The sequence below is a fragment of the Miniopterus natalensis genome, chromosome 10 (genome assembly GCF_054644295.1).
Source record: "Miniopterus natalensis isolate mMinNat1 chromosome 10, mMinNat1.hap1, whole genome shotgun sequence".
Classification (NCBI taxonomy): Eukaryota; Metazoa; Chordata; class Mammalia; order Chiroptera; family Miniopteridae; genus Miniopterus; species Miniopterus natalensis.
In genome coordinates, this window is record NC_142090.1 from 26,186,281 (window position 1) to 26,199,589 (window position 13,309).

At 33.7% G+C, this 13,309-nt stretch overlaps 1 protein-coding gene across 1 annotated transcript in view; it reads right to left on the reverse strand.

Annotated features, from left to right (window-relative positions):
- Positions 1–13,309, reverse strand: part of CFTR (CF transmembrane conductance regulator) — a 224,194-nt gene that overhangs the window by 115,972 nt on the left and 94,913 nt on the right. The window contains 4 exon segments of the mRNA XM_016196929.2: positions 4,274–4,402; positions 6,310–7,036; positions 8,545–8,631; positions 11,867–11,961. Of these exon segments, the coding sequence (XP_016052415.2) occupies positions 4,274–4,402; positions 6,310–7,036; positions 8,545–8,631; positions 11,867–11,961 (1,038 nt within the window).

Genomic DNA, 13,309 nt, shown 5'->3' on the forward strand with positions numbered 1-13,309 from the left:
AAAAATGGTACAAAGGTAAAATGGTAGACTGACCCTCATCAAAATGATATACTAATGATAAGTGGTAACAAACTGAATAGACCAAACTAATTTTTTCAGTATAACACTTTGAAAAAGTTAAAAAGTCTATGTATTCAATACTATAACAGAGAAGCACATTAAATCTACTGTATATAATCATAAAATATAAATTGAAGTACAGCCCCTATGAAAACTAAAAATAGTTAAATCACTTTCACCAAGAAAGAAATGTATTTTAACCTTTCTTTTAGTTCTATGATTATGATGAGCATGAGGCTCTAAACAAGATTTAAAAGAACTAAACTATCTTCCTGGATTAGCACTTACAGCATGATGCAAAGCACTGATGAGATATTTCAAAGATAATGAGAAAGGGGAACACTGGTATCAAGAAAGGAGCTTAACCAATAAACATATATATATATATATATATGTAAATTTTGATCCAAAGAAGGTACCAGAATTGTGAACATCAGTGAGTAATTTGTTTAGCTGCATAACTGTGCACATAATTAAAACAATTACTATTTGTCCACTATCACCATGTTTTTGTTATTTAAAATTATGAGAGCCAGTTAATTGGCAATGACTCCAAGATATTGACCAAAAAATTTTATCATTTACTACATTGCTTCTTGCCTACAAAATGGCACTACCAATTGTTTTGTCAATTAAAAAGAAATTTTTTTACAATAATTTTGAGAGTTCAACTCAAATAAATGGGTAGCATTTACATCCTCTGTTGTTATTTTCTAGCCCAAAGACAAAGGACCACTACCTTCTTGATTAACTGAGCTAATAATATTGTACACATGTGAAGCAGCTCAATGTTCAATAACTAATTAATTAATTATATACCATTTTGAAAGATGTGTAAGTTCAACCCTATGAAGCTGCATGGGACAAAAGTCTTATAAATTAACATAAATCACCACCACATTCAGATAGGACCATTTTTTCTTATATAACACTATAAATTGAAAACAATCAAGAAATGTGATCGTTCAGTGCAAAGGTTCAAAACATTAATAATTATAAAGGGTTGGTTTGAGATGAAATGTAGTACAGGCCTGAGTTAATGTTGGTCATTTGACAAGACTGGCAGAGATTAATGAGGTAAATTTAAAATACATTTCAACTCAATTTTTATTACTTATGTGAGAGTGTCAAATTACCCAACCCCACATTTTTTTGTTAAAATGTAAAAGGAATTATTGAAACTTTCATTATGTCTGTGTTATCAACTTGTTCACCATAAACTATCTTGAGCTTTATAATGAAAATATGACCTTACGGATATTAATGAGAACAAGCATTGCTCGATATGTGTCAAGCCCTACATTAAGTGTGTTATAATCATGATGTCTCTTAACCCACAGAAATGGCCTATGAAGCTGGTGCTATTACAACCTCCATTTTATAAATGAGGAAACTGAAGCTCAAGGAGGTCAACAAACTGGCTGAGTTTCACAGTATTAATAAAATAGGGTTAGAATTCACTGCCAGCTCAGTCTGATTCCAGAGTTGGCACTAGGCTATACTATATCTCATATCAAGCCTCCATTTGATTTGTTAATTTAAAATAGTAGTGTGGCAAAACAGCTATTATCAGAACCCAAAGATCAAATGGACTCCAATGGTTTAGAGGTGAAGTAGTATGTACAACTTTTGGGGACATACCTTTAGACATTTAACACTATCTTACTTGGTCACAGAGGAGTGGTGATATTTTATGTAGCGCTCTCATATGAGGTTAGAAATAACTTAACATTAGGACAAACATGTAGTCATCATTTGGTTTCAATTATGTATATATTTATATAGCCTCAGGAAAGGCAACTATTCCCTTGACTCATTTCCCCCCTGAGGGCAGTGTGGGCCTTCCTGTTAGATTTAGGTTGTATATTAGGACACATCCAGCAGTGTCCTCTGGAATAAATATCTAGAGTAAGTAGTCATTCACAGGCTGAATGGAATCTATAAGTGTGTTTTGTTATGCCCCTGTAGTGTTTGTTTTTATTTAATTGACTACCCACATTTAAAATGGTAAAATTTTACAGAAAAATCTAGTTTTCCATTTTATCTTGATAAATAAGATTTAGCAAAACTAATCCCAAATTCCTTCATGGCAAGTCCTTGACTGGTGCTGAGTTACAGTTGCCCCTTTTAGACAACTGGAGGTCAAATATTCTTTATTCAGCCTTAAAGCCACTGCATCCACCTGGTCCCCTTTTGCCATCTAGGTGGCTGCTCCTGATCTAGGAAAGCCTCATCCATCAAACAGCTTCAGAAACCTCTTATGCTGAGTAGAAGGGATAGAGAGAGAGGAAGAGAGAGAAACATTGATGTGGGGGAGACACATCGATTGGTTGCCTCTTGCACACACCCCAACCGGGCCAGGGATTGAGCCTGGAACCGAGATACATGCCCTTGACCAGAACTGAACCAGAGACCCTTCACTCCACAGGCCAACACTCTAAGCTAAGGTGAGCTATTTTGAGAAGGAAATATTAATGTGATTCCACTCATATCACTTGATGCTACTATGCTTTTATTCCTGGTGTCTGTGTGATATCACTGAGTTGATTGTTGCTGCCTTAAAGATCTGTGATGTCTTGTATATTAGGTAGATATCCAGTTTTCATGGAAGACTGAGGACATTGTAATGCATAATGTATGAAGAAAATCTAAGTGGAGATTCTGTTTGTGTTTGACTTAGAATGTTGTTTTATGTCACCATGCAGGTCATCTTTTTATTGTTGCGTTAATGTAAGACAGAGGAACTTTATGAACTTCAACTACTTTCTCCAAATACTCTTTAAAGAAAATATGATGTCAACTAATTAAAACCCTGAAGTATCTTTATAGTAGTCATAGATAGAAGTGATGAACATTAGTTGATGCGGTTGGAACAAAAAAGTGACCACAGATATGTGAGAAAGTATAGACAATTCATCCTTAAGTGCATAAAATTATTGTACAATCCATGTTTGCTAAATAATTAACCTCTATTTTGTAAACCAAAGAAAGCTCACCTATGAGATCATTATATCACAAGGACATGAACATTGTTTAAGTGATTGTAATGTGTATTTTGACAAATGGTCACATAATCAGTTTGTCATGCTTTATTTAGACTATGTGTGAACCTATTATTTTTATTAATAAAGCTGAATGAATTTGAATGTGTTCACATATCCAACCTCATTTAAGGTTGTCTGTAAGAATATACTATTTGGTAATGCAGTACAATTATGTCATTAGCAATCCAATTCCCCAGTGGCTTAAAATATTAAATAATGTAAAAAGATTTTTCCATTATTGATAAACTTTTCTCTTTTTTTGTACCTACTGGGACATTATGATAGTTACAATAAAGATTACATGACATTTTTTAAGGAAAAAAAAAAGAAACCTCTTATGCTCATTGACATGGAACTGATTTTGATTTTGTGGCCCACTGTGCTATTTGCACTTCCCTTTTGTTTAAACGTACTGATACGAAAAACAGCAGGAGCATGGCAAAAACACCATGATGGTGGTGCTGAACACAAAAATACTCTGTAAGCAAGCAGGTAATTCAAATCTCTGAAAGGATTGTTTACAATGATTACTAGGCCACTAATATATATTTATTTCATTTTTAAAGAAAGTCATTTAAAGGTGTTGATTCATCACTTGCATTTTTAATAATGTAATATCTAAAGTCAAATGAATTTAAAATTTAATGCAAAATGATTTTCAGTGTTTAATTTTAATCCATATAAAGGCATTCTACTTTGAGGTTCTGAAACTCTCTATTAAAAACTCTTCATAGCCCTGGCCAGGGTATTTCTGTAGGTTGGGTGTCATGCCATGCACCAAAAGGTTGCCAATTTGATTCCCTTCCTGGTCAGGGTATATGCCAGGATTGTGGGCCTGATCCCTGGTAGGGGGCATGCAGGAGGCAGCTGATTGATGTTTCACTCTCATATTGATGTTTCTCTCTCTCTAAAAGTCAATAAAAATATATTTTTTAAAAACTCTCTTCATATAGAAGATTCATGTGTAACTATTTTATATGATATATATGAAATAATAAAATACATGAAACAATCATACTATTATACAACATAAAGTTACATATATACATATGTACTTATATTTATGTATATTCATTTATACATGTGTACATATATACGCATATATCCTTCCAAACTCTTCTTACTTTAACTCTAAATCACAGTAATATTTTATATCAGAAAATTCTTACCTCAGCCAGAAAAATAACTAAACACCAAATTAGCACAAAAATTAAGTTCTTGTGGACAGTAACATATCTAAGGTATGTGTTCCATGTAGTCACTGATGGTATGCTCTCCACATCATCAAAAAAGCACTCCTGAAGAAAGGCATCATGGTTACTACAATGAGACTATACAGTTTCACATCACCTATGTGGTTTTGTTTTGAATGCTTAAAAATAAGAAATCACTACTATTTAAAGTTAAGTGAATTTCAACAAATACAAACCATTATGACACATGTGGTGTCACTCCACAGCCAATATAATGTTCACTGGAGCAACATAGCTTTTTGAAAAATGAGAAACACTATAATTCTTCAAAATTCTGAAAGCATATCACTGATTATGTAACTATTATTTTTGGACAATTTTACCATTTTAATGCTTACCAGTGTCACACCTTTAATCAAATGAACAGTACCATCAAACTAAAGCTTCCCAGAGCTCTCCTTAATTATTTAAGTGGGTCTATGGAAAAATACAGTTTGGAATTATACTAGCTGTAGAAATCTCCCAATAGGACCTAATGCCAACTGATGTTTGCGCATTTCTCAGTAGACTAGGATTATCTCCCTTTCCAGCTATGAATTAAATCACATAATTCTACTCCTTAGTATATTCCCCTAGAAGTTTTTATTTGTCCTATTTAGATGCATTTCAAAAATTTGAAAAAGAGTGATTATAGATAGTCCAAAGGCAAAGGATATTTTTGTTTCTCAAGAACTCAACAAAATTCACAGAAGCAGCACTAAAACTTTAAAGAAGGGGTCTTATGAAATTGGAACATAGCACACTAGCTAGGTATGAAGATTTTTGGAGTCAAATAAACCTGGCCTTGACTCTGGACTCCACATTGACTTTCTAGATGCTGCTTGAATTTAGACAGTTGAATACCTCTAAACTTTTCTTTCCTTATTTGTAAATGAGGATAATGATGGGTACATTCTAGGGCAGTAATGGGGACTAAATATGTGCTGCCTGGAGGTAGAAGCAATCAATAAATAATAACTAGGTATTAAAGAAATCATTCTTAACAACTAAATTTATAGACTCAGGTTTGAGAATTCATTCAGACTGATATTAAAACCATATAGATAAGTTATCCTTTAGGAAATCTTTTTTAAAATTATAAAAATACTGAAAGTAATCATTTTAGAGATAACCTATTGTGTTCCTTTATTTTACAAAGAGGGAAACCTTGGCCCAGAGATGTTAAATGACTTGTGATTGCCAAAGGTCATACTGCTCTTAATCGATCTATGCTATTAAACATATCAATTCATCACAAGTCTGCCTGTTTCATCCAAGGTACTTATGGAATTTTTCTAGTAAAAAGTAAACAAAACCCCTCCACTTATATTGCTTCCTATTTAAAAAATAAAAGTATTTTATTCATTAAAACTTAATGTAAAAAATTTTCTGTCTGAAGGTTTGTGCTAGTATGTTGTTTCTCAAGCCTTTTAAAAAAGAAACCTGTGTAGAAATCCAATGTATAAAGCAGATTTAAATGGTAAAAAAGTTTACAATAAATGTAAGTTAGTCCTGTTAAGAAACTAGATGTATATATGTCTTACATACAAAAATAGTTCTTGCTCTCTAAATAACTGCCACTATTAGTTTATATTTATTTATTTATACTCCACCTCTTCCCACAGAGATTTTAAGATGGTAAAAAGGCAGTTTTATAATGATTTTTAATAATTTATAATTTTTCTAATTTATAATGATGATTACCACTGATCTAGTAAACCCAACAAGAGCCCTTGCTTTGACAATACATTTTATGGGAAAAGATACATCCATCATAAGAGGAAATAGTTGACTCTTTTACATTTTTAAGTTACTTACATAATTATGAACTTTGCATTTTCAGAGTCTTAAGATAAACCTCATGCTAAACCCATAATTTGAGTAAGTTTTGTAACATACTATATATTGCATTGCACTCAGTTGTTTTCTGTGGCAAGAAACAAACAAAAAAACCACTAATAATTTATACACACCTTTAAATCTTCTTCATTAATTTCTTCACTTATTTCTAAACTACTATCTTGAGATAAACGCCTTGAATATATATTCATTTCCGCTAAGTCCCCCTGAGGGGCCAGTGACATTTTCCGTGTGGATGCAGCTCTGTTTCGGTGAATGAGTTGACCTTGGTTCACTGAAGAGCGTGTCATCAGGTTCAGAACAGACTGCCTCCTTCGCCTTTGAAAGGTGGGACCAGTGTTAATCACGTTACTTCGGGGCAGGATAGCCTCTCCCTGCTCAGAGTCGGGAACCAAGGACAGCCTTCTCTCTGAAGGCTCTTCAGAATCTTCTTCAATGCCATTCATTTGCAATGGAGTCTTTTGCACAATTGAAAATTTTTTTAAAGAGTTGATTGGATTGAGAATAGAGTTCTTCCTATTTTCACCAAACTCTCCAGTCTGTTTGAAAGACTGTTTTTTTGTTTCCTTCCTGGGGATGGCAGCATCTCCTTCTAATGAGAAACGCCGTAAAGTCTCAGTTAGGATTGAATTTCTTCTTTCTGCACTAAACTGGTCAAAATAATCATATCCCAGGATCTTTGAGTTGAAGTCAGGCCGTAGATTTTGTAATTCAGAAAATGTCCCATAAAAATAGCTTTTACCTTCATGTAAAATTAATATTTTGTCAGCTTTCTTTAAATGTTCCATTTTAGAAGTGACCAAGATCCTAGTTTTGTTAGCCATCAATTTACAGACACAGCTTTAAGAATAAAAAGATATAAATATCAATTTTATGAATACTTTATTACAATACTATATGTACTTCATTTAAACATTTTATCAATGTATGGTTATATAAAACCTCTATAATACAATGTTATTATTATATTTTAAATAATTCTGAAAATAAATAGCCAATACTAATCAATGTGGTGACTTTTTGAGTTACTGTAGCATGAAATACTGTATTATTGAATTATTACAGCATGCTATATTATAAAGTTGAGTGTTAACAGGCCTATAATGAAATTAAATATATATTAAATAAACATTTGAGCTTGAGCAAATTGGTTAACCTCTGGTCTTGGTTCATTCACCTAGGAAATGAGAAAATTGTTAGAGGGCCTTAAAGATTCCTGGAGGGGAGGTCTATATTTCTATGTATCTTCTAAAATGTCAGAGCTTTCTTGTTCTTTAAATTTTCTATTAATTTCCTTTTACATTTTAAGTTGACCACCAATTTAGTTCTCAAGAGTTTATATTAAGACTAATCTGATTTTTTAAACCAAAGCCAACAACAAACCTAAGAACTGAATAATAAATTGACCCTTCTCTAATAAAATTTTCCTCTAGTCAAGAACTAAATCCAGAATAGAACCATCTAAGGGAGACAAATTTCTTTTAGGCATTAAAACATTATATATTGTATAGAATGAGGCACAATTCTAGAGTGTACTCTAATATACTAACATAGCTAGCAAAGTTTATATTGGTATGAAATTACTTATCACAGTCACTGTATTGTAAAAATAGTATGTTAGGTTTTAAATTTAACTAAATTCTAGGAAAGGTGCTTTCAGGAATAATGCTGCCATTTTATACACACATACATCTATATCTTTTTTGCTAAAATCTTTCTAGGAGAATATTATGACAATTCTCATAATAAACTATTTTATAGTCTATGAAATTAGTTTGAAACTTTGAAATCAAGTCATACAACTTGATTGTCTCTCTTTGGAACTTCACATACTTTGAGCCCTATTAGAAGCTCCAATAAAATGTAAATTCTGAGCTCTGTGTGACTGAGGACAAAATTCTGAAGGAGACATTGAGTTAGATGTATAGTCTAAGCATTCACTTACAGTAAACATTAAAACATTCAGCTTATTTTATTCCTTAAGTTTACTATCTAAGGAGGAGATATGATAAAATACTAACAACACCAAAAAAGCAAGTAAAAACTTTAAGTATAATAACCAATTAAAATAATGTCAGAAGTCAATAATATTGTAAAAACTACATAGTGATTATTAAAGCAATAGCAATGAGGGAAATTGGTTTAGCATGAGGTCAAAAATTTTCATGGAAGTGATATTGAATATTGACTGTAAAGAGAAAATGAGATTTGAGTACGCGCTATGTTACACTCTTTCACAGAGTCACAATGGCGGGCATGTTTCTCAAGTAATAATATGCAGTCTATGATAATACAGTCATTCTTTCTTTGTCTTTTAGCATGAGCATTATGTTATTCAAAGAACATACCTTTCAAATATTTCTTTTTCTGTTAAAACATCTAGGTATCCGAAAGGAGAGTCTAATAAGTACAAATCAGCATCCTTATATACTGCTCTAAAAAGAAAATGAAAACTAAATTAGATTTCCTCTGTATTTCCTATGTCATGTAGTGTAGATGATTTTAAATGAAGAAGAGTAAGTTATATATGATTTTTATGGCTTTTCACAGCACTCTCCAAAATTGCTGACATGGTTTTGCTACATACAAGTGACATAAACCAGCAAAAGTTAAAAACTGAATCACACCATACCATACAATTTAAAATATTACCTTAAATAGAAAAGAAAAAGAACACCTTCCAACAACAGAATCTAATTAGAGCAAAACACAGTGCTATACGCTGTAAATATAATGGTAAAAATTACACAGTCCCTGTCCTCAAAGATTTTGCATTTTGGTGGGGGCTAAGGGGGGGGCGGAAAATAAAATAATTTCAATCCTGTAAAATGTCAGAGACAGCAACTAAATTGCAGCACTTATGTGAAACTATTTCTCTTTAATGTTTTTCGTTGTTGGCTGCTACCAACTAGTTGACAGCTGTACTATTGTGGCTATATGATATGCTTTTTGCTCCTTCTAATCTCAGTCTCTGTACCATATTCATAAAAATTCCAAACAAGAAAAGAATGAATAATTCACAGTAAAAATGTATACCCATATTAATTTACTTTTTAAGTTAAAAAATAAAATATTATGAGCAAGTGCATTCTTTATAAAGTTGATTGTAGAACAGTAATAAAATGAAGATATGATCCCATATTAATGAGAATGAGATTTCTTCATAACACTTAAAGTTTTCAGGCATGGTTGTTAGTAACTTTATCACTACCCAACCACAGAGAAATCAGTATTTATGTATAGTTCTTGGCCCTTTCTGTAAAAAAAAATGTGTTCAATCAGCAGGTTTATAAAAGGAAATACAGAAATGGCAAAAAGTCAAAGTAAAATCTAAAAGAACCTTTCAGTGTAAATTATTTTTGAAGACAAAATGCAAGAGCTAGCCCACCTAGTGTGGCTCAGTGGTTGAGCATTGTCCTAGAAACCAAGAGGCCCCAGTTGGATTCCTGGTCAGGACATTTGCCCAGATTGCTGGCTTCATCCCCAGTGGGGGCGTGCAGGAGGCAGCCAATTGATATTTCTTTCTCTTCGATGTTTCTATCTCTCTATCCCTCTCCATTCCTCTCTCTAAAAATCAATAAAAATATATATTTTTAAATGCAAGAGCAAGATAAAAGACCCCCATCAAAATATACTCTCAAGGTCTTCCTTTCCCCACTTCATACTTCTCTCTCTCCTTCACATCTATCACCACAGTTAATAATATATTCATCATCTAAAACTGGACAACACATGTCACATTCCAATAAAAATAAAAATAATTATTTTTTGTAGTACTTCAAACTGTGTGCACCTTACAATAAAACCAAATTTTAAACTAGTAAATACAAACTCGATTGTATGTTAAACATCTAGAAGCCATGTAGCATATCTTACCTAAGTATTAAATGGAATATTTAAGGTAAGTCTTACTTGAGTTCACAGGTAAATTAATCAGCTTCCATTTATTTAGAGGCCATTATCTTTTCTGTGTATTATCAGTATCTATTGATTTATTTCTTCAAATTGTAATCCCAAGATCAAGGCATTATTTTTAAAAATTTATCTTTATTGTTGAAAGTATTACAAAGACCCCCCTTTTTTCCCCCCACTGACTCCCTCATCCCTGCTCCCACCTCCTCCCCAGGCCTTCACCTCTGCACTTATGTAGAATGAGAGGACCCAGTTCAAATTGTAACTTCACCATTTCCCATTGCGGCTTTTGGCAAGTTATATCTAACAGCTTCAATTATCTCATGATTTCTATCATAAAATGAGAGAACAAACCTATCTTCCAGGGTGATATGGGGATTCAGTAAAATTACAGACACACACACACACACACACACATACACACGCATGCACGCACGATTACACCCCACCTAAAATATTACTAGGCAATTGCAGGTACTCAGTGAGTCAGTTTTCTGTTTCAGCTTTTAAAAGCAGGGGGGAGCCCAGCCAGCATGGCTCAGTGGTTGAGCATCAACCTATGATCTAGGAGAACGAAGTTTGATACCCAGTCAGGGCACATGCTGGGATTTGGGGCTCTATCCCCAGTGGGGGGACATGCAAGAGGCAGCTATCAATGACTCTCTTATCATTGATGTTTCTATCTCTCTCTCCCTCTCCCTCTTTCTAAAATTAATAAAGACATACTTTTGAAAAATTAAAATTTAAAAAAAGCAGGTTAGAAAAAAGTAAGGAAAAGGAGCCAAAATATCAATAAGTCAGTGTGTTTTCTTATTAACAACTTCGGCAATACAGTAAGAAGAATTTTGTTCGAATATAACTGGAGGAACATTTGACATCCCATATCATCAATAATTTTTTAAACTGAACGTGAGAGTTTAACTACAAAATTTTCTTCTTAACAGAAATTAACTGCATGTACTTCTCTCTTTCACAGCTCAAAATGCTTAGACCAAGAATGTCTCTACTAATGGAACTATCCACCATAGTGTTCCATGTGCTTGTGTTGTCATTAAAGACTACAGACTTTACGCCAAGTGATATCATTTGCCTTGTCATTCTTGTTATGAGAATTATTATGTTGAAAATTTTGAAAATATATGTTTATCTAAACCAAGAAGCATAAACAGAAGCCTAGAGCAAATGTGTTTATTGTGGGGTGGGGATGAGCAGGGCACTGTGTGATGGACTTCACAAAAATTTACATTGTATCTTTCCTTGTGCTATGCAGAATCGCAGAGTTTGCCTTTGTACTAAAACATACCAAAAGGTAATCAAACATACAAACCCCAAAATAAGGGCATGAGTGGTTTTTTGTAATATATCTCTATTGACTTCAGAGAGAAGAAAGGAGAGGGAGAGAGAGAAACATCAATGATGAGAGAGTCATTGATCGGCTGCCTCCTACATGCCCCCTACGAGGGATCGAGCCCACAACCCGGACATGTGCCCTGACCAGGAATCAAACCGCAGTCTCCTGGATCCTAGGTCAATGCTCAACGGCTGAGCCGTGCCTGGCAGGGCGGCATGCATTTTTATCAGATATGACTACTGTATCATGATCTGTAATTCTTAAAGGTGATTCTTAACCAGCTAGTCATAAGACCCCAAGCACTTTTCGATTCCAAAGCAGAATATGAAAAATAGAGAAATATCTATAATTTTACAAGCATGATTATTTACAGCAAATGCTCACTGGGCCAATAATCAGATATTCACCTTGCTAGAGAAATTCTTGCTCGCTGCCCTCCACTCAGTGTGATTCCACCTTCTCCAAGGACTATATTGTCTTTCTCTGCAAACTTGGAGATGTCCTATTATCAAAAATAGAAAGTAAAAAAGGAATTTTTAGAATGTTGGATCTGAATTTGCAAGGTACTTTTTTCCTTCAAATGTAATTATATATCACACTACTGCTTTTAACCACAGCTGAATTTTGAACACTGCATCTTGATTATTTCAAATCCACTTCAATCTGTCAAAACATTGCTGATTTTGAGAAATAAATTTTTGTTTAATTTTTAAAATACCATTAATGATCATTAATTAATAATTGGAAAATATAGAAAAGTAAAGCCTATGTATATTTATGGGTATGTAAATATGTATGTATATTATCCATAGGTCATTATACAAACCTAAGTTCTATTAATGTGCTCAAGTGCACTTTCTTCCAATTTAAATACACAGTTTTAAGGGAATGTCCAAAACTGAATAAACCTCTCAATAAGAGAAACTAAATGAATGCTACTTACATCCCCACCTTCATCATCCCCCCTCCATCTCCCCCATCCCTGCTGCCGTTGCAGTGTCTAAACATATTTAGTGGGTAGCCATGGGTACAAGGCAACTCCTTTCTATACTTCTCTCACCCACTCACCCACCCAACACCTCACTCCTGTGTTCTCTCCCCATCCACTCTGCCTCCCCTGTTAACTCCCTTCCACATGGGTTGTGTCATCCTTTCTCCCAGTTAATGAACTTTCTGTGGCAATAAACATTGTAAAAGCATTGCAAAGCATTGTAAAAGAAGTTTAGAATTTATCAGAAATAGCATTTGACTCCAAGTCATTCTAAATCTAAGCCATAATTCTGGAGAATGTTTAATAACATCCAAAAGATTTCATTAACCATGTTAATAGAGGTCATAAAATAGTACACAATTAACTTACAAATTAATTGTACAGATAGATAGAAAATGCTGGAAGACTTTCTGAAAGAGATGGGGTTTGGCCTGAGATTTGAAGAGTGGGAAGCGTCAGATAGGCACTACTCTCTTTAATTCAAAAAGGTTCTTTCCCTTTTCCCTTCCTACCCCTGAACACCTGCTCTTTTCTTTTGTTACTACCTTCTTCTCTTTCCCTTTATTAAAAATAAACTTCCATACTCTTCCTCCTTTTTCTTTGACAGTCCAGAAGCAAACCACCATCTCTCTTTGACTTGTCAACACTATTTATATTTAAACTGTCAAATGGTTACTACAAAATTCTAAACTCACAAAGGAGGCAAACTAACAGTGATCATTTATATTAAAAACTATTTCGCAGTTCCAGTAGACTGAAACCACTCTAATCACTGCCCACAAAGAACTGTTACTATTAACAATCCTGAGCTGGGGTGATCAAGGGAGCAGTATCAAAAACGATGACATGTTGGAGGAGA